Source organism: Cherax quadricarinatus, chromosome 8 (assembly GCF_038502225.1).
Source record: "Cherax quadricarinatus isolate ZL_2023a chromosome 8, ASM3850222v1, whole genome shotgun sequence".
Taxonomy (NCBI): Eukaryota; Metazoa; Arthropoda; class Malacostraca; order Decapoda; family Parastacidae; genus Cherax; species Cherax quadricarinatus.
In genome coordinates this window covers 6040372-6062275 of record NC_091299.1, presented here as the reverse complement: position 1 = coordinate 6062275, position 21904 = coordinate 6040372, and the positions used below count along the sequence as shown (strand labels likewise).

Sequence of the window (21904 nt, the reverse complement as noted above, 5' to 3'; positions counted from 1 at the left end):
GTGTACCACTAGAACGCTTGGCATGGCTAGGCATTTCGGGCATACTTAATTTTATTCTTAATTGTAAAATATTACAAATTATGAGGTAAGTTGGTATTATGGCTAAGTGACTAAATACTAGTTTATGAGTTTAGCAATGTGAATGCTTTTGTTTTGGCACAGTATATAGTTTCAGTATTGGAGTATCACAGGATTCATTATTTTAAGACTGAGATTAATATTTCTGTTTATAGTCAAATGAGTGAGCGAGTGTAAGTGTGAACCACCAGGTGGTATTCGTGTAGTTAGTTGACGGGGTGTATCAGGGAGATAAGATGTTTTCTAATGGTAGTTTTGAAGGTGATGAATGTGTCTGCAGTTCTAAGTTCTCAGGTAGGGTATTCCAGATTTTAGGGCCTTTGACATACATTGAATTTTTGTAAAGGTTTAGTCGGACACGGGGAATGTCGTAGAGATGTTTGTGTCTGGTGTTATGCCTGTGGGTTCTGTCACAACTATCAAGAAAGCGTTTTAGGTCAAGGTTGATATTAGAGTTTAAGGCCCTGTAGATATAGATTGCACAGTAGTAAGTGTGGATGTACTGAACTGGGAGTAAGTTTAGATCTTTGAAGAGTGGGGGGGGGGTGTGCTGCCAGGGATGGGATTTAGTGATTATTCTTACTGCAGCTTTTTGTTGGGTTATTATTGGCTTTAGGTGTGTTGCTGCAGTTGATCCCCAAGCACAAATAGCATAGGTGAGGTATGGATAAATAAGTGAGTGGTATAGTGTGAGAAGGGCATTTTGCGGCACGTAGTATCGTATCTTGGAGAGGATCCCAACCGTTTTGGATACTTTTTTGGCTATATGCTGGATATGGGTGCTGAAATTCAGGTTGTTGTCAAGGTATAAGCCTAGGAATTTTCCCCCATTGTTTCTGGTAATTAGAGTGTTGTCAATCTTAATGTTAATTTGTGCATCTCCTGCTCTGCTACCAAACATAATATAGTAAGTTTTGTCAGTGTTAAGCGTAAGTTTATTGGCTGTCATCCAAGTCGATATTTTAATCAGCTCCTCATTCACAATGGTGTTGAGGGTGGCAAGATTAGGGTGAGAGATGACATAAGTCGTGTCATCAGCAAAGAGAATGGGTTTCAGGTGTTGGGATACGTTTGGAAGGTCATTGATGTATATGAGGAAGAGCAGGGGACCAAGGACACTTCCCTGCGGAACTCCAGTATCAAGTGGCCGTGTTGCTGATGCTGTCTTTAATGGTGACGTACTGATACCTTTTAGAAAGGTAGGATTTGAAATATGCAAGCGCATGGCCTCTTGTACCATAGTGGTCAATAAAAATTCCTAGCGGATATTCCTTATGTTCCAATGTGGTGTAAAGCAGGTCTAGCATTTTTATAATTGCATCATTAGACGGCGACTGTTCGAGTTGGAAGTAGGGAAGACAGTTTTAGCAGAAGACCAGTCAATAGGATGGCTATGATCTCTGACGTGACAGAAAAGAGCATTGTTAGTGTCGGCAAGCCTAACACTATTTTTGTGCTCCCTAAGTCTGTCAGAATGAGATCGACCAGTTTCTCCGAAGTAGTGTTAGGCTTGCCGACACTAACAATGCTCTTTTCTGTCACGTCAGAGATCATAGCCATCCTATTGACTGGTCTTCTGCTAAAACTGTCTTCCCTACTTCCAACTCGAACAGTCGCCGTCTAGTTGAATCCTCTCTAATACACAACTTTCCTTGTATGAACCTTAGTCCTGGCTTCGTCTCTGTAGATGCCTTCCTCTCCCACTACATTGTAAAATGCTCCAAATTTCAGAACACCCGTGACTTAACCTGAATCCTCATTTTTTCTTTCTTTTTCTTCTTCCTCTTCCCCTTTCCTCTTTCCTTTTCTCCTCTGGGTTGTCTTTCTCTCTCCTGTCTCGTGTTTCTGTTCCTTCTTCATTTATTTTATTTTATTTCACCACTTCCCCTTTCACGCACCTCTGTGCGCTTGCTCTCCCTCTGTGGGCATCTAGCTCTCTTGCAGTGCTCCCCTTCCTTTGTTTTTGTTTTTGACTGGCTCGTCATCCTTATTTCCCACTTCTACCACTACCACTGCTACTACCTCTTCTTCTTCTACTACTACAACAACTACTGATGAAATTAAGACACATGTGCGGCGTCTGGTTGTCTTTGTTGAGGACGTTTCGCCATCCAGTGGCTGGCTGGATGGCGAAACGTCTACGATGGGGATGCCCGGGTGTTGTGCATGTGTCTTAATTTCATCTTGTCGGTATTATATACAATTCTTGTACTACTACTACTACTACTACTACTACCTCCACCTCTTCCTGCCTATATATAGCCGTCCTGCTCCACCTCTGTTAGTGTGACTTTGTCAATGGTCCAAGTCGGACCGAAACGTCGTCGTAAGCTTCTCTCTTTTATGTGCGGGTTATTTGTGTATCGTTCCAGTCACGGTATTGTGCCTTTTTGTTATTTATTTATTCTACTGAACACTCCTAGTGTGCTGTATCATGTTCTACTGAACACTCCTAGTGTGCTGTATCATGTTCTACTGAACACTCCTAGTGTGCTGTATCATGTTGTACTGAACACTCCTAGTGTGCTGTATCATGTTCTACTGAACACTCCTAGTGTGCTGTATCATGTTCTACTGAACACTCCTAGTGTGCTGTATCATGTTCTACTGAACACTCCTAGTGTGCTGTATCATGTTCTACTGAACACTCCTAGTGTGCTGTATCATGTTCTACTGAACACTCCTAGTGTGCTGTATCATGTTCTACTGAACACTCCTAGTGTGCTGTATCATGTTCTACTGAACACTCCTGGTGTGCTGTATCATGTTCTACTGAACACTCCTGGTGTGCTGTATCATGTTCTACTGAACATTCCTGGTGTGCTGTATCATGTTCTACTGAACACACCTGGTGTGCTGTATCATGTTCTACTGAACATTCCTGGTGTGCTGTATCATGTTCTACTGAACACTCCTAGTGTGCTGTATCATGTTCTACTGAACACTCCTAGTGTGCTGTATCATGTTCTACTGAACATTCCTGGTGTGCTGTATCATGTTCTACTGAACATTCCTGGTGTGCTGTATCATGTTCTACTGAACACTCCTAGTGTGCTGTATCATGTTCTACTGAACACTCCTAGTGTGCTGTATCATGTTCTACTGAACACTCCTGGTGTGCTGTATCATGTTCTACTGAACACTCCTGGTGTGCTGTATCATGTTCTACTGAACATTCCTGGTGTGCTGTATCATGTTCTACTGAACACACCTGGTGTGCTGTATCATGTTCTACTGAACATTCCTGGTGTGCTGTATCATGTTCTACTGAACACTCCTAGTGTGCTGTATCATGTTCTACTGAACACTCCTAGTGTGCTGTATCATGTTCTACTGAACATTCCTGGTGTGCTGTATCATGTTCTACTGAACATTCCTGGTGTGCTGTATCATGTTCTACTGAACATTCCTGGTGTGCTGTATCATGTTCTACTGAACACTCCTAGTGTGCTGTATCATGTTCTACTGAACACTCCTAGTGTGCTGTATCATGTTCTACTGAACATTCCTGGTGTGCTGTATCATGTTCTACTGAACATTCCTGGTGTGCTGTATCATGTTCTACTGAACATTCCTGGTGTGCTGTATCATGTTCTACTGAACACTCCTAGTGTGCTGTATCATGTTCTACTGAACATTCCTGGTGTGCTGTATCATGTTCTACTGAACACTCCTAGTGTGCTGTATCATGTTCTACTGAACATTCCTGGTGTGCTGTATCATGTTCTACTGAACATTCCTGGTGTGCTGTATCATGTTCTACTGAACATTCCTGGTGTGCTGTATCATGTTCTACTGAGCACTCCTGGTGTGCTGTATCATGTTCTACTGAACATTCCTGGTGTGCTGTATCATGTTCTACTGAACACTCCTGGTGTGATGTATCATGTTCTACTGAACACACCTGGTGTGCTGTATCATGTTCTACTGAACACTCCTGGTGTGCTGTATCATGTTCTACTGAACATTCCTGGTGTGCTGTATCATGTTCTACTGAACACACCTGGTGTGCTGTATCATGTTCTACTGAACACACCTGGTGTGCTGTATCATGTTCTACTGAACACACCTGGTGTGCTGTATCATGTTCTACTGAACACACCTGGTGTGCTGTATCATGTTCTACTGAACACACCTGGTGTGCTCAAGGCTTAATGTTCTTGAATAATTTTCACATTGATCTAGATGTAATAAGAAAACTGAGTGGTGAAAATGATCTGGCTGGAATATTTGCGTTGACATAGTGTGGCTGTGTCACTGTTTGGGGATTAGCGTGGACGGTTACAAAGCATGGCTTGCTTCTGCAGTGTTTTAAAAATTGAGGTTGGAGAGTTGAAGGAGGAGGTCTTGCTTCTCCAGGAGGAGATTAGGAGGCTGGAGGTCCACCTCAATGGGTCTGGGAGAGAGTGTGAGGTGGCTGGAGTTGTGGGAAATGAGGCTTCTAGCAGTGAGGTGCAGTCTGTCTCTCGCTGTGAGGAGGCTGTAGTTGGGGAGGTAGCAATGGCTACCAGCAGTGAGGTGCAGCCCAGCACCTGCTACAAGTGGCGAGTGGTTCACAGTAATGGGAGGCGCATCAGAGTAAGGAAAGTTAAGAGTGAAGATCTGAAGGTAGGAAATCGCTTCTCTGTTCTTCAGGATGAATGTACTTCAGTGGCCAGTGAAGGTAAGGGTACTACTGCCCGTGCTAATGGAGGTAAGCGCATTCTTGTGGTTGGTGACTCTCAGGTAAGATATATTGACCGTGCTTTTTGTAATAGGAATAAGAAGATGAGAGATAGAGTGTGCTTCCCTGGAGCTGGTGTTGGGGACATTGTCAACAGGCTGGATAATATCATGTCAGGTAATGGGAACAAGCCCATTATCTGTCTCAGTGCTGGTGGAAATGATATTGGGAGGGATCCCAATCATATGTAGCATCTTGCCTAGAAGGGGAGTAGGAAATGAATGGTTGTCTAGGGCAATTGGTGTAAATTGCTGGCTAGACAGATACTGCAAGGAACTTGCAATCCCATTCATTGACAACTGGAACAACTTTTATGGCAAACATGATATGTATGCAAGGGATGGGGTACATCTCTCTGGGGCAGGGGTGGTAGCACTTGCAGACTCGATTGAGAAGGCCATTGGTGAAATGCCTATGATTTTAAACTGATGGAAGATAGAGGTATGGGTGTGTGTGGGAAACAAGCAGGTTGCAACACTAGGGTTGGAAACAGTAAATGTATAAAAGGCATTCAGCATGAAGTTATAAATAAAGACAATAGATCAGGTCAGCAAACAAAGGGGGACAGCAGAGGGCAGCAAGGGACTAGCTCCCTTAAGGTTTACTATACTAATAGCAGGAGTGTAAGACATAAGATAGATGAGCTAAGATTAATTGCAAGTGCAGGAAACATAGATATTATTGCTATAACAGAGACCTGGCTCAATCTGAAAGATAGAGAGATGCCCTCTGAATGTCACATACAAGGCTATAAATTATTCCACACTGACAGGGTCAACAGGAAAGGTGGTGGAGTAGCGATGTATGTCAGAGACAATTTAAATTGTTGTGTTAGACAAGATATTAAATTAGAAGCGTCAGCCACTGAATCTGTTTGGTTACAGCTTCTCGAGGGCCGAGAAAAACTAATTTTGGGTGTGATTTACAGGGCCCCAAATCTTGATAGGGAGTGCAGTAAACTTCTATGGGACGAAATTCGTAAGGCATCTACATACGAAAATGTTGTGCTAATGGGAGATTTCAACTATAGACAGATTGACTGGAGCAATTTGACAGGAAATTTAGAGTCAGGTGACTTTCTTGATACGATCCAGGATTGTTTTTTAAAACAGTTTGTGACAGAGCCAACTAGGGGAAATAACCTCCTTGACTTGGTTCTTGCCAGTAGGGAAACACTAATTAATAATCTTGAGGTTAATGATGAGCTTGGGGAAAGTGATCACAAATCACTCAGTTTTAATATATCATGGAATTCCCCTAATAATGGCAATCAAGTCTCCGTCCCTGACTTTCGCTTGGCTGATTTCATAGGACTGAAAAATTACTTAGGTGGGCTGAACTGGAATGACCTGACTAAGGGTCAGGTAGGTGGTGATGGTTGCCGATATGATGCTTTCCAGGGCATAGTTCTAGCTGCTCAGTCAAATTATGTTCCAAATAGGGAAATCAGATCAAACAAAAATGATCCTAAATGGATGAACAATAGATTAAAATATCTGATTGGCATATATAGGCAAATCAAAAGAGGAGAGGGGCAATTAAGAAATCGATATATTCAGTTAAAGAGAGAAATAAAAAAGGGAATTAGAAAAGCAAAAAGAGATTATGAGGTTAAAGTTACAAGAGAATCGAAGACTAACCCAAAAGGATTCTTTCAGGTATACAGAAGTAAGATCAGGGACAAGATAGGCCCACTCAAAAGTTCCTCGGGTCAGCTCACTGACAGTGATAAGGAAATGTGTAGAATTTTTAACACATACTTCCTCTCAGTTTTTACACAGGAGGATACCAGCGATATTCCAGTAATGATAAATTATGTAGAACAGGACGATAATAAACTGTGCACGATTAGGGTCACAAGTGACATGGTCCTTAGGCAAATAGATAAATTAAAACCTAACAAATCCCCAGGCCCTGATGAACTGTATGCAAGGGTTCTAAAGGAATGTAAAGAGGAGCTTAGCACACCTTTGGCTAATCTTTTCAACATATCACTACAAACTGGCATGGTGCCAGATAAGTGGAAAATGGCAAATGTGATACCTATTTTCAAAACAGGTGACAGGTCCTTAGCTTCGAACTATAGACCAATAAGCCTAACCTCCATAGTGGGAAAATTTATGGAATCAATAATTGCCGAGGCAGTTCGTAGCCACCTTGAAAAGCATAAATTAATCAACGAATCTCAGCATGGTTTTACAAAGGGGCGTTCCTGCCTTACGAATTTATTAACTTTTTTCACTAAGGTATTTGAGGAGGTAGATCATGGTAATGAATATGATATTGTGTATATGAACTTCAGTAAGGCTTTTGACAGGGTCCTACATCAGAGACTATTGAGGAAAATTAAAGCACATGGAATAGGAGGAGAAATTTTTTCCTGGATAGAGGCATGGTTGACAAATAGGCAGCAGAGAGTTTGCATAAATGGGGAGAAATCAGAGTGGGGAAGCGTCACGAGCGGTGTTCCACAGGGGTCAGTGTTGGGCCCCCTGCTGTTCACAATCTACATAAACGACATAGATGAGGGCATAAAGAGCGACATCGGCAAGTTTGCCGATGACACCAAAATAGGCCGTCGAATCCATTCTGACGAGGACATTCGAGCACTCCTGGAAGATTTGAATAGACTGATGCAGTGGTCGGAGAAGTGGCAGATGCAGTTTAATATAGACAAATGCAAAGTTCTAAATGTTGGACAGGACAATAACCATGCCACATATAAACTAAATAATGTAGATCTTAATATTACGGATTGCGAAAAAGATTTAGGAGTTCTGGTTAACAGTAATCTGAAACCAAGACAACAGTGCATAAGTGTTCGCAATAAAGCGAATAGAATCCTTGGCTTCATATCAAGAAGCATAAATAATAGGAGTCCTCAGGTTGTTCTTCAACTCTATACATCCTTGGTTAGGCCTCATTTATATTATGCTGCACAGTTTTGGTCACCGTATTACAGAATGGAGATAAATTCTCTGGAAAATGTACAAAGGAGGATGACAAAGTTGATCCCATGTATCAGAAACCTTCCCTATGAGGATAGACTGAGGGCCCTGAATCTGCACTCTCTAGAAAGACGTAGAATTAGGGGGGATATGATTGAGGTGTATAAATGGAAGACAGGAATAAATAAAGGGGATGTAAATGGTGTGCTGAAAATATCTAGCCTAGACAGGACTCGCAGCAATGGTTTTAAGTTGGAAAAATTCAGATTCAGGAAGGATATAGGAAAGTACTGGTTTGGTAATAGAGTTGTGGATGAGTGGAACAAACTCCCGAGTACAGTTATAGAGGCCAGAACGTTGTGTAGCTTTAAAAATAGGTTGGATAAATACATGAGTGGATGTGGGTGGGTGTGAGTTGGACCTCATAGCTTGTGCTACCAGGTCGGTTGCCGTGTTCCTCCCTTAAGTCAATGTGACCTGACCTGACTAGGTTGGGTGCATTGGCTTAAGCCGGTAGGAGACTTGGACTTGCCTCGCATGGGCCAGTAGGCCTTCTGCAGTGTTCCTTCGTTCTTATGTTCTTATGTTCTTAAGTGGACTGTTGAATATTGGCGCTGTGTTTATGGAGCCTCGCTGATTTGTGGCAGAAAGACTTGTTGGTAGGAAGTCCAACACGAGTTTTAGAAACATGTTTTAAATTCTTCACTGGGTAGTCTTTGTCATTTAAAAAAATCGAGGAAGTTGGTGTGAGACTGATTGATGAAATATTCGGCAAAGTACTAGGATCAGTCTTACTGTAAAAACTGAGTCGGAGAGAGAGAGAGAGAGAGAGAGAGAGAGAGAGAGAGAGAGAGAGAGAGAGAGAGAGAGAGAGAGAGAGAGAGAGAGAGAGAGAGAGAGAGAGAGAGAGAGAGCTACGAGGTATTTTGACCTGTGTAATAGGTTTATAATGCAGCGACTGTGTAAACAGGCAATGGATGGACGACGAATTATTGAAATGAGATTTTATCAGTATGCAGGTGATCTGGGGACACAAATGAGTACCTTGCGCACTAGATTGTAACAAGCTAGTGTAATTGTGCTGGCTACTTAACTCGCAGCTCACGTGTCGTGCTTTTGTAGACAACAATGGTCCAGAAAGGCTGGGCCACACCCACGGGTGAGAGATATGTAGCAAGGTAACTTGACAGATGGAATGATCCTTGTTTCCCCTAAGGAGAGGCTGCAGAAACAGATGTTTGGGTAATGGTGGAGTTCCTCAAGGTGAGCAACATATTCTCACCTCTAATTCTCTCCCTCCCTCTCCCTCCACAATTATTGGTGACATAACAATTACCCCTCCTTCCCCCCATCCACTAACAACCCTCATTCTTTGCTTCAGTTATAGTATTTCTTTCTATATAGGAACCACGTAATGTTTCCCGCTCTATAATGGAGTTTCACGCAGAAGTTCTCACTAACTAAAAACCTGGTTCAACTTGTAATACTCTCAACATATCACAGTTTATATACCAAATTGTTACAGTATCTAAATATCAAATATGGTAAACTATAGTAGTCTAGTAAACCACTATATTGGTCTCATTGTCAGGTAATTAAAAGCTAATTTTAAGTCTGTCCGAAATCTTCAGCATAACAATGGGCTTTGTATGAGGTAGTTTTTACACGTTAGTTATTCAAATGTCAATTATATTCTGTACTCCACTTTGCAGAAATAAAGTTGGTTGCTGGTGTGGAAAATAATTTTCCAATATTATGCTGTGTAAATAAACCTGATTAAAAGTGTATTTTTAAAAGAAGAGAATGGAGTCGACAGGGAGGCTCTGCGCATGTGCAAGAGATACTCGCCATTTTTTGTTTGAATTGAACAGAACGGTAGTTAATAATGGGAAGAGTTTTTCGTACTCTAGAGGTAAAATTGGGCTGATACCTCTCAAATAGGAGGCGAAATTGTTGGATGTGCATTACTGCATAACTTGAGATATCAGACGACTGGACAAGACAACTCCAGGAATCTCAGATAAGCTATATAGATTTGTGTTATAATTCTGGCCAGTATTATTTTCATAAATTTAGTTAGAGTGAGGTTTTCTGAGTACGATACACATTAATACACATCATCATCATCATCATCATCATCATCATCATCCCAGAGTTCCAACCACGTCTGCTGAAGCAGTTAATGTTGCATTGTCAGTAACTTCTAGGTTACGCTACCGTCTACGCTAGCATCCACGTTACCATCTACGCTAGCATCCACACTAGAATCCACTCTAGCAGCCATGCTAGCAGCCACGCTACCATCCACGCTAGCATCCATGCTAGCATCCACGCTAGCAGCCACGCTAGCATCCACACTTGCAGCCATGCTAGCATCCACGCTACCGTCTACGCTAGCATCCACGCTACCATCTACGCTAGCATCCAGGCTAACAGCCACGCTAGCATCCACTCTAGCATCCACTCTAGCATCCATGCTACCATCTACGCTACCATCCACGCTACCATCTACGCTAGCATCCACGCTACCATCTACGCTAGCATCCACACAAACAGCCACACTAACAGCCACTCTAGCATCCATGCTACCATCCACGCTAGCAGCCACACTACCATCCACACTAGCAGCCATGCTAACAGCCACACTAACAGCCATGCTAGCAGCCACTCTAGCATCCACACTAGCAGCTACACTAGTATCCACTCTAGCACCCACGCTAGCATCCACGCTACCATCCACGCTACCATCCACGCTAGCAGCCACGCTAACAGCCACGCTAACAGCCACGATAACAGCCACGCTAACAGCCACGCTAGCAGCCACTCTAGCATCCACACTAGCAGCCACGCTAACAGCCACACTAGCAGCTACGCTAGTATCCACACTAGCACCCACGCTAGCATAAACGCTACCATCCACGCTACCATCCACGCTAGCAGCCACGCTAGCAGCCACTCTAGCACCCACGCTACCATCCACACTACCATCCACGCTACCATCCACGCTACCATCCACGCTACCATCCACACTAGCAGCCACGCTAACAGCCACTCTAGCACCCACGCTACCATCCACGCTACCATCCATGCTACCATCCACGCTAGCAGCCACGCTAACAGCCACTCTAGCACCCATGCTACCATCCACGCTACCATCCACGCTACCATCCACACTAGCATCCACGCTGCCATCTACGCTAGCATCAACACTAGGAGCCACGCTAGCAGCCACTCCAACATCCACGCTACAATCCACGTTACCACCCACGCTACCATCCACGCTACCGCCCATGCTACCATCCACGCTACCACCCATGCTACCATCCACCCTACCATCCGCGCTACCATCCACGCTACCATCCACGCTACCATCCACGCTACCATCCACGCTGCCATCCACGCTAGCAGCCGCGCTAGCAGCCACTCTAGCATCCATACTAGCAGCCACGCTAACAGCCACGCTAGCAGCCACTCTTACATCCACACTAGCAGCTACGCTAGTATCCACTCTAGCACCCACGCTAGCATCCACGCTACCATCCACGCTACCATCCACGCTACCATCCAAGCTAGCAGCCACGCTAACAGCGACTCTACCATCCACACTAGCATCCATGCTACCATCCACGCTAGCATCCACGCTAGCATCCACGCTACCATTCACGCTACCATCCACGCTAGCAGCCACGCTAGCAGCCACTCTAGTATCCACACTAGCATCCACGCTACCATCCACGCCACCATCCACGCTACCATCCGCGCTACCATCCACGCTAGCAGCCACGCTACCATCCACGCTAGCAGCCACGCTAACAGCCACGCTAGCAGCCACGCTAGCATCCACGCTAGCAGCCACTCTAGCATCCACACTAGCAGCTACGCTAGCATCCACATTAACATCTACCCTAGCATCCACGCTGCCATCTACGCTAGCATCAACACTAGCACCGACGCTAGCAGCCACTCTAGCACCCACGCTACCACCCACGCTACCATCCACGCTACCATCCACGCTACCATCCATGCTACCATCCACGCTACCATCCACGCTAGCAGCCACGCTACCATCCATGCTACCATCCACGCTACCATCCACGCTACCATCCACGCTACCATCCACGCTAGCAGCCACGCTACCATCCACGCTACGATCCACGCTACCATCCACGCTAGCAGCCACGCTAACAGCCACGCTACTATCCACGCTAACATACACACTACCATCCACTCTACCACCTACGCTACCATCAAAGCTACCATCCACGCTACCATCCACGTTATCATCCAGGCTACCATCCACGCTACCATCCACGCTACCATCCAAGCTACCACCCACGCTACCATCCACGCTACCATCCACGCTAACATACACACTACCATTCACTCTACCACCTACGCTACCATTAAAGCTACCATCCATGCTACCATCCACGTTATCATCCAGGCTACCATCCACGCTACCATCCACGCTACCATCCAAGCTACCACCCACGCTACCATCCACGCTACCATCCAAGCTACCACCCATGCTACCATCCACACTACCATCCATGCTACCATCCACGCTACCATCCACGCTACCATCCACGCTACCATCCACGCTACCATCCACGCTACCATCCACGCTACCATCCACACTACCATCCACGCTACCGTCCACTCTACCGTTCACGCTACCATCCACGCTACCATCCACGCTACCATCCACGCTACCATCCACGCTACCACCAACACTACCATCCACGCTACCACTCACGCTACCACCCACGCAACCATCCACGCTACCATCCACTCACGCTACCATCCACACTACCATCCACTCACGCTACCATCCACTCACGCTACCATCCACTCACGCTACCATCCACTCACGCTACCATCCACTCACGCTACCATCCACGCTACCACCCACGCTACCATCCACACTACCATCCACTCTACCACCCACGCTACCACCCAAACTACCATCCACGCTACCATCCACGCTACCATCCACACTACCATCCACGCTACCATCCACGCTACCATCCACGCTACCATCCACCCTACCACCCACGCTACCATCCACACTACCATCCACTCTACCACCCACGCTACCACCCACGCTACCATCCACGCTACCATCCACGGTACCATCCACGCTATCACCCACGCTACCATCCACGCTACCACCCACACTACCACCCACGCTACCACCCACGCTACCATCCACGCTACCATCCACGCTACCATCCACGCTACCATCCACGCTACCATCCACGCTACCATCCACGCTACCATCCACGCTACCACCCACGCTACCATCCACACTACCATCCACTCTACCACCCACGCTACCACCCACGCTACCATCCACGCTACCATCCACGCTACCACCCACGCTACCATCCACACTACTATCCACACTACCACCCACGCTACCATCCACGCTACCATCCACGCTACCTTCCACGCTACCATCCACACTACCATCCACTCTACCACCCACGCTACCACCCACGCTACCATCCACGCTACCATCCACGCTACCATCCACGCTACCATCCACGCTACCATCCACGCTACCATCCACGCTACCATCCACGCTACCATCCACGCTACCATCCACGCTACCATCCATGCTACCATCCACACTACCATCCACTCTACCACCCACGCTACCATCCACGCTACCATCCACGCTACCATCCACGCTACCATCCACGCTACCATCCACGCTACCATCCACGCTACCATCCATGCTACCATCCACACTAACATCCACTCTACCACCCACGCTACCATCCACGCTACCATCCACGCTGCCATCCACGCTACCATCCACGCTACCATCCACGCTACCATCCACGCTACCATCCACGCTACCATCCTCTCTACCACCCACGCTACCATCCACGCTACCATCCACGCTGCCATCCACGCTACCATCCACGCTACCATCCACGCTGCCATCCACGCTACCATCCACGCTACCATCCACGCTACCATCCACGCTACCATCCACGCTACCATCCACTCTACCACCCACGCTACCATCCACGCTACCATCCACGCTACCATCCACGCTACCATCCACTCTACCACCCACGCTACCATCCACGCTACCATCCACGCTGCCATCCACGCTACCATCCACGCTACCATCCACGCTGCCATCCACGCTACCATCCACGCTACCATCCACGCTACCATCCACGCTGCCATCCACGCTACCATCCACGCTGCCATCCACGCTACCATCCACGCTGCCATCCACGCTACCATCCACGCTACCATCCACGCTACCATCCACGCTGCCATCCACGCTACCATCCACGCTACCATCCACGCTACCATCCACGCTACCATCCACGCTACCATCCACGCTACCATCCACGCTGCCATCCACGCTACCATCCACGCTACCATCCACGCTACCATCCACGCTACCATCCACGCTACCACCCACGCTACCATCCACGCTACCATCCACGCTACCATCCACGCTACCACCCACGCTACCATCCACGCTACCATCCACGCTACCATCCACGCTACCATCCACGCTACCACCCACGCTACCATCCACGCTACCATCCACGCTACCATCCACGCTACCATCCACGCTACCATCCACGCTACCATCCACGCTACCATCCACGCTACCATAACCAACACTAATATTTGAATTTTAATGCTGACTCATTCTTCAGGATAAATTATCACCAGTACCTCCGCCCATCTCTCAGTCACCCATCACCAGTACCTCCATCACCCATCACTAGTACCTCCATCACCCATCACTAGTACCTCCATCACCCATCACTAGTACCTCCATCACCCATCACTAGTACCTCCATCACCCATCACTAGTACCTCCATCACCCATCACTAGTACCTCCATCACCCATCACTAGTACCTCCATCACCCATCACTAGTACCTCCATCACCCATCTCTAGTACCTCCATCACCCATCTCTAGTACCTCCATCACCCATATCTCAGTCACCCATCACTAGTACCTCCATCACCCATCTCTAGTACCTCCATCACCCATCACTAGTACCTCCATCACCCATCACTAGTACCTCCATCACCCATCACTAGTACCTCCATCACCCATCTCTAGTACCTCCATCACCCATCACTAGTACCTCCATCACCCATCACTAGTACCTCCATCACCCATCTCTAGTACCTCCATCACCCATCTCTAGTACCTCCATCACCCATATCTCAGACAGCCATCACAAGTACCTCCATCACCCATCTCTAGTACCTCCATCACCCATCACTAGTACCTCCATCACCCATCACTAGTACCTCCATCACCCATCACTAGTACCTCCATCACCCATATCTCAGTCACCCATCACTAGTACCTCCATCACCCATCTCTAGTACCTCCATCACCCATCACTAGTACCTCCATCACCCATCACTAGTACCTCCATCACCCATCTCTAGTACCTCCATCACCCATATCTCAGTCACCCATCACTAGTACCTCCATCACCCATCTCTCAGTCACCCATCACCAGTACCTCCATCACCCATCTCTCAGTCACCCATCACTAGTACCTCCATCACCCATCTCTAGTACCTCCATCACCCATCACTAGTACCTCCATCACCCATCTCTAGTACCTCCATCACCCATCTCTAGTACCTCCATCACCCATATCTCAGTCACCCATCACTAGTACCTCCATCACCCATCTCTCAGTCACCAATCACCAGTACCTCCATCACCCATCTCTAGTACCTCCATCACCCATATCTCAGTCACCCATCACTAGTACCTCCATCACCCATCTCTCAGTCACCAATCACCAGTACCTCCATCACCCATCTCTCAGTCACCCATCACTAGTACCTCCATCACCCATCTCTCAGTCACCCATCACCAGTACTTCCATCACCCATCTCTCAGTCACCCATCACCAGTACCTCCATCACCCATCTCTCGGTCACCCATCACCAGTACCTCCATCACCCATCTCTAGTACCTCCATCACCCATATCTCAGTCACCCATCACTAGTACCTCCATCACCCATCTCTCAGTCACCAATCACCAGTACCTCCATCACCCATCTCTCAGTCACCCATCACTAGTACTCCTGTACTTTCGTCACCCATCAATGTTCACCAGTACCTCCATCACCCATCTCTCAGTCACCCATCACCAGTACCTCCATCACCCATCTCTCAGTCACTCATCACCAGTACCTCCACCCATTTCTCATTCACCCATTACCAGTACCTCCGTCACCCATCTCTCAGTCACCCATCACCAGTACCTCCATCACCCATCTGTCAGTCACCCATCCCAATGTTCACCAGTACCTCCGTCACCCATCTCTCAGTCACCCATCCCAATGTTCACCAGTACCTCCGTCACCCATCTCTCAGTCACCCATCCCAATGTTCACCAGTACCTCCATCATCCATCTGTCAGTCACCCATCCCAATGTTCACCAGTACCTCCATCACCCATCTCTCAGTCACCCATCCCAATGTTCACCAGTACCTCCATCACCCAGTCACCCATCTCAGTGTTCACCAGTACCTCCACCACCCATCTCTCAGTCACCCATCTCAGTGTTCACTAGTACCTCCACCACCCATCTGTCAGTCACCCATCTCAGTGTTCACCAGTACCTCCACCACCCATCTCTCAGTCACCCATCTCAGTGTTCACTAGTACCTCCACCACCCATCTGTCAGTCACCCATCTCAGTGTTCACCAGTACCTCCACCACCCATCTCTCAGTCACCCATCTCAGTGTTCACTAGTACCTCCACCACCCATCTCTCAGTCACCCATCTCAGTGTTCACTAGTACCTCCACCACCCATCTGTCAGTCACCCATCTCAGTGTTCACTAGTACCTCCATCACCCATCTGTCAGTCACCCATCTCAGTGTTCACCAGTACCTCCATCACCCATCTGTCAGTCACCCATCTCAATGTTCACTAGTACCTCCATCACCCATCTGTCAGTCACCCATCTCAGTGTTCACCAGTACCTCCATCACCCATCTGTCAGTCACCCATCTCAATGTTCACTAGTACCTCCATCACCCATCTGTCAGTCACCCATCTCAGTGTTCACCAGTACCTCCATCACCCATCTGTCAGTCACCCATCTCAATGTTCACCAGTACCTCCACCACCCATCTGTCAGTCACCCATCTCAGTGTTCACTAGTACCTCCATCACCCATCTGTCAGTCACCCATCTCAATGTTCACCAGTACCTCCACCACCCATCTGTCAGTCACCCATCTCAGTGTTCACCAGTACCTCCATCACCCATCTGTCAGTCACCCATCTCAATGTTCACCAGTACCTCCATCACCCATCTGTCAGTCACCCATCTCAGTGTTCACCAGTACCTCCATCACCCATCTGTCAGTCACCCATCTCAATGTTCACCAGTACCTCCATCACCCATCTGTCAGTCACCCATCTCAATGTTCACCAGTACCTCCACCACCCATCTGTCAGTCACCCATCTCAGTGTTCACTAGTACCTCCATCACCCATCTGTCAGTCACCCATCTCAGTGTTCACTAGTACCTCCATCACCCATCTGTCAGTCACCCATCTCAGTGTTCACTAGTACCTCCACCACCCATCTGTCAGTCAACCATTTCAGTGTTCACCAGCACCTCTATCACCCATCTGTCAGTCACCCATCTCAGTGTTCACCTGTACCTCCTTAGAAGGTGTTAGACGTAATGGGATTTACACAGATGACAGTAAGGAAATGATTGGGATACTGAAGTCCCAATATAATTCAGTGTTTAGTGAGACGTTAACCACATTAGTTAGCTTCATCTGTGGGCTTTTATCTAATATTTTGTCGGTGATTCTACCATTATAACATACAAGTACGTAAGACACGCGGTGCCTTACATGTGTGTCTTACTTCAGAACTTGTCTTCTGAACTTGTCTTACTTCAGAACTTGTTTTACATTAAGACTTTACGGTCGTCTGAATTTCCTCTGCAGAACGCAGGTTATTTGTAAACCATTGCAGCCGCCATGGTGTTGTTGCAGTCACGGCATTGTCCCAGTCCCGATCTTATTTCAGCCACAGTATTGCTCCAGTCCAGCTATTATGACTTTTACTTTCATTTTTTTTCTTTACCATAATTTACGTATAATGTCCTTGACAGGTGTTGTTGATGATGGTGACAGTGAGTATGGGCGTGAGTATGGGTTATCCCCACCCTGCCTCGCCCTCACTGCCTGACGACCTGGACGCTGCCCCGCCCACACTACCTGACGACCTGGACCCTTCCTCCTGTCCACCCACTTATCAACAACACCCGCTGGTGAGTCTCCCGGTGAAGGGCTCTTTATCGGAGTTATGTTCTTCCTTGGATCAAACCTCTCCTTTCCCTGGCGCATCACCGTGATTTATTTGTTTTTTAGACTTTAGTCCATGTCCCACTTTCCATAATGTCAGTGAACGTCTATTCAACCTGCCTAAGCTTCTGAGTATCTTTAAGGTCATACCATGTTTACAGTTGGTTTTCTCTTCTGAATGGTCGTTATCTACAGTTCTTGCAGGCTGTCGTCAAAATGTAGTCATTTCATTTTCGGAACCGGTCTGGTTTCCGATTTCTGGACCTTCTTGAGATTCTGTAAATGATGGACCAGACGCGGCAGGTTATTCCACTCAACAATTCTGTTTAAAAACCAATGCTTTCTTACGTCCTCTTTAAATTTAAATTGATTTAACTTATATCTGTTATTTCTAGTTCTTACTTGATTCGATATCCTCAGTACTTTATTTATATCGCATTTGTTTATGCCTGTCTTCCACTTATATACCTCAGTGATATCTAGCCTCATTCTATGTCTCTCAAGAGAGGGAAGGTTCAAGACTCTCAGTCTGTCCTCGTATGAGATTCTTTATACAATATATTAATTTTGTCATCTTTGTTTGTATGTTCTGCAATGCATTTCTATCCATTCTGTAGTAAGGAAACAAAATCTGAGCAGCATAATCTAAGTGAGATCTCAATATTGATGTATAAAGCTGCAAAATAACTTTTGGACTCCTGTTATATATACTTCTTGATATAAATCCAAGTAATCTGTTAGCCTTATTGCTCACACTTATGTACTGTTGCCTTGGCTTCAGATTTCTGCTTACCATGACTCCCAAGCCCAAGTATTTTACACATTTTGTATGATAAAGCTCTACATCACTTAGTTTATAACTATGAGTGGCTTTTTTCGTTCCCTGGGACTACGACTTTACACTTGTCCACACTGAAATGCATCTGCCACTTTTGTCCAAATCCTCCTGAAGTTCGTTGGTGCACTCCTCACAATCTATTATTCGGCCCATTTCTGTATCATCAGCGAATTTACTCATGTCACTTGCTATTCCTTCGTTAAGGTCATATATGTCAATTATGAACAACAATGGGCATCTAGTGACCAGTCCCCATTCAGACTTAATACCATTATACAAACTCTTTGCTTCCTCTTGGTCAGCCATGCTTCGATCTATGTTCGAACTTTATCTCCAGTACCATGAGCTGCTACTTGTCTTAAGTTTTTTGTGAGGTACTCTATCGAAGGCCTTATTGAAATCCAAATAAACAATATTGTTCTTTATCTTGTTCACTGCCTCAAATGCTTTATTAAAGAAAGTAAACTTGACAGGCAGGAACGACCTCTAGTGAATCTATGCTGAGACTCATTAATCAAATTATGCTCATTACGGTGGCTTCGAATAATATCGGCTATAATTGATTCTAATGATTTGCCTACTATAAAAGTCAGGCTTGTTGGACGGTAATTTGATGAAACTGACGTATCCCATGATTTAAATATAGGAATTACATTTGCCATCTACCACATCTCTGGCACAACACCAGTATGGATGGACGCATAAAACACGCTCGTTAGCGACTAAGTTCACACTTGCACTATTTAAGTACACTTGAAAATAGTTCACACTTGCACTATTTAAGTACACTTGAAAATAGTTCACACTTGCACTATTTAAGTACACTTGAAAATAGTTCGTCATGGCCAACGGACTTAATTTTAATTTGTTTAATTGTTTATTAACCATGTCAGTCGTGAATGTAATATTACTTAATTTGTTTTCTTCAGGGCCTGAATAATTATTGATTACTGGGATATCATTTATGTCTTCCTGTGTGAAAACTGACAAGAAATAACCTTTAAAAAGAGAGCAAATTTCCTGTTTAGTATCACTAAACTGTCCACACCTAGTTTTCAATGGCTCTATTTTTTTCCTGATTTTTGTCCTATAAACTTGAAAACCCATTTTGGGTTGTCTTTGATTCTCTAACTAATTTAGTTTCATTGCTTTCTTTAGTCTTCCTAATCCCCTATTTACCTCTTTTAAAATGAATTTATTGGTCATTAAAGTTAACCTCTCCTCTTTTGATATGTCTATACAATTTTAATTTTTGTAATAGATGTTTTAGTCTCCCATTCATGCACTTGAGATCGTACTTACCTGACTTAATTTCTCTCTGGGAAATAATTTACTTTGGGCACATTGTACATTACTAAGAAAAAATATATAATCGCAGATCCAGTTGTTATTATAAGCATCATCTTCAACAAAATTATTAGACAGATTTCCCCAGTTAAGAGTAAACAGGTGTCCCATAAATCTATTATAATCGGCAGAATAAAAATTGGAGACTTTTACCGTGTTATCCTTATTCTCGTTTTCCCAAGTAATAGATTTACGATCACTTCCACCAAGCTCTTCACTGATCTCAAGATTATTGAGGAGTTTCCTTATTTAACAAAACCAGGTGTAGCAGATTATTACCTCTGGTAGGTTCTGTTAGAAACTGATTCAGAAAAACAGTCCTGAACTACTTCAGGAAGTCACTAGACTCCAAATTTCGTCAAAGAAGTGCAGTCAATATGACTAAAGTTAAAATCCCCTGCAATTACTACCTTATCATGTCTATAAGCTCTGACAGTTTCGTCCCAAAGAAGTCTCCCTCTGTTGCTATCTAAGTTAGGGAGTCGGTATATAACACCTAAAATAAAGTTTTTCTTGTCCTAAAAATTCTACCTACACAGATACTGTCTAATTCATTGAATTTTATACGTGATTTTATGCAACAATTCATGTTATCCCGGACATATATAACGCTATCCGATCCCCCTCCCGTTATTTCTGCCAATATGGAATAACTTAAATCTTTCAATGTGGCACTCGGAAGTTATGTCCAGACTCTTTAAATTTAATCATTAAACATCGATTAAGCTCACAATCAAGCTTGAAAGGATTAATGAACTCTAATTTTTAAATATTCTTCTAGTCTTTGGCCCCTGACATTTATTGTGTTGTCTCTTAACGTCACTAGCACGTTAAGAGAAAACACAATAAGTGTCAGGGGCCCAAGACTGTTCAACTGCCTCCCAGCATACATAAGGGGGATTACCAATAGACCCCTGGCAGTCTTCAAGCAGGCACTGGACAAGCACCTAAAGTCGGCACCTGACCAGCCGGGCTGTGGCTCGTTCGTTGGATTGCGTGCAGCCAGCAGTAACAGCCTGGCTGATGAGGCCCTGATCCACCATTAGGCCTGGTCACAGACCGGGCCGCGGAGGCGTTGACCCTCGGAACTCTCTCCAGGTAAACTCCAGGTAAACTCCAACGTGTCGACAAGAGATTTAAATTTACAGTACATAGGAAGGCAACTAATATGGGTTTGTACATTCACTTTTATTCCAATCATTGAAATGAAGACTAAAAGAAGCGTTTTCCTCAGAGTGTTTCTGAGATCTTTACATATTTGCAGCCTTAAATTTCAGGACGATGAAACTGATAAGATTTTCGAGTCCCTCAAAATTAAGGTATATTAAGGATTTTATTGAGGCAGCGTTACTAGCAGCTAAGAAAACATGCTAGCGGTCTGTAACTAGGGGAAGCACCTTTCACGAAAAATGTGCTAGTTCTACTTTACAATGAGAATCTACATACCCTATCAGATACACTGAAATAGTTTAATATAATTATTGTCTTTAAGAATACAGGAATAGCCAAACAGATTAATTAAGAATGCACCAACCAATTAAGCTGGTGTTTATAAAGTTCCTTGACCTACGCCTGACCTTCTCTACTATGTAGGACAATCAGGGAAATTGCT

General features: G+C 45.4%; 1 protein-coding gene across 2 annotated transcripts in view; it reads left to right on the top strand.

Moving 5' to 3' along the window:
* The window catches only part of LOC128685186 (venom phosphodiesterase-like), a 150829-nt gene that overhangs the window by 31696 nt on the left and 97229 nt on the right, over window positions 1–21904 (top strand). For both annotated transcript variants that reach the window (XM_070082806.1, XM_070082807.1), the window contains exon 2: window positions 17915–18073. In XM_070082806.1, the coding sequence (XP_069938907.1) occupies window positions 17915–18073 (159 nt within the window). The remainder of the gene's footprint in view (window positions 1–17914; window positions 18074–21904) is intronic.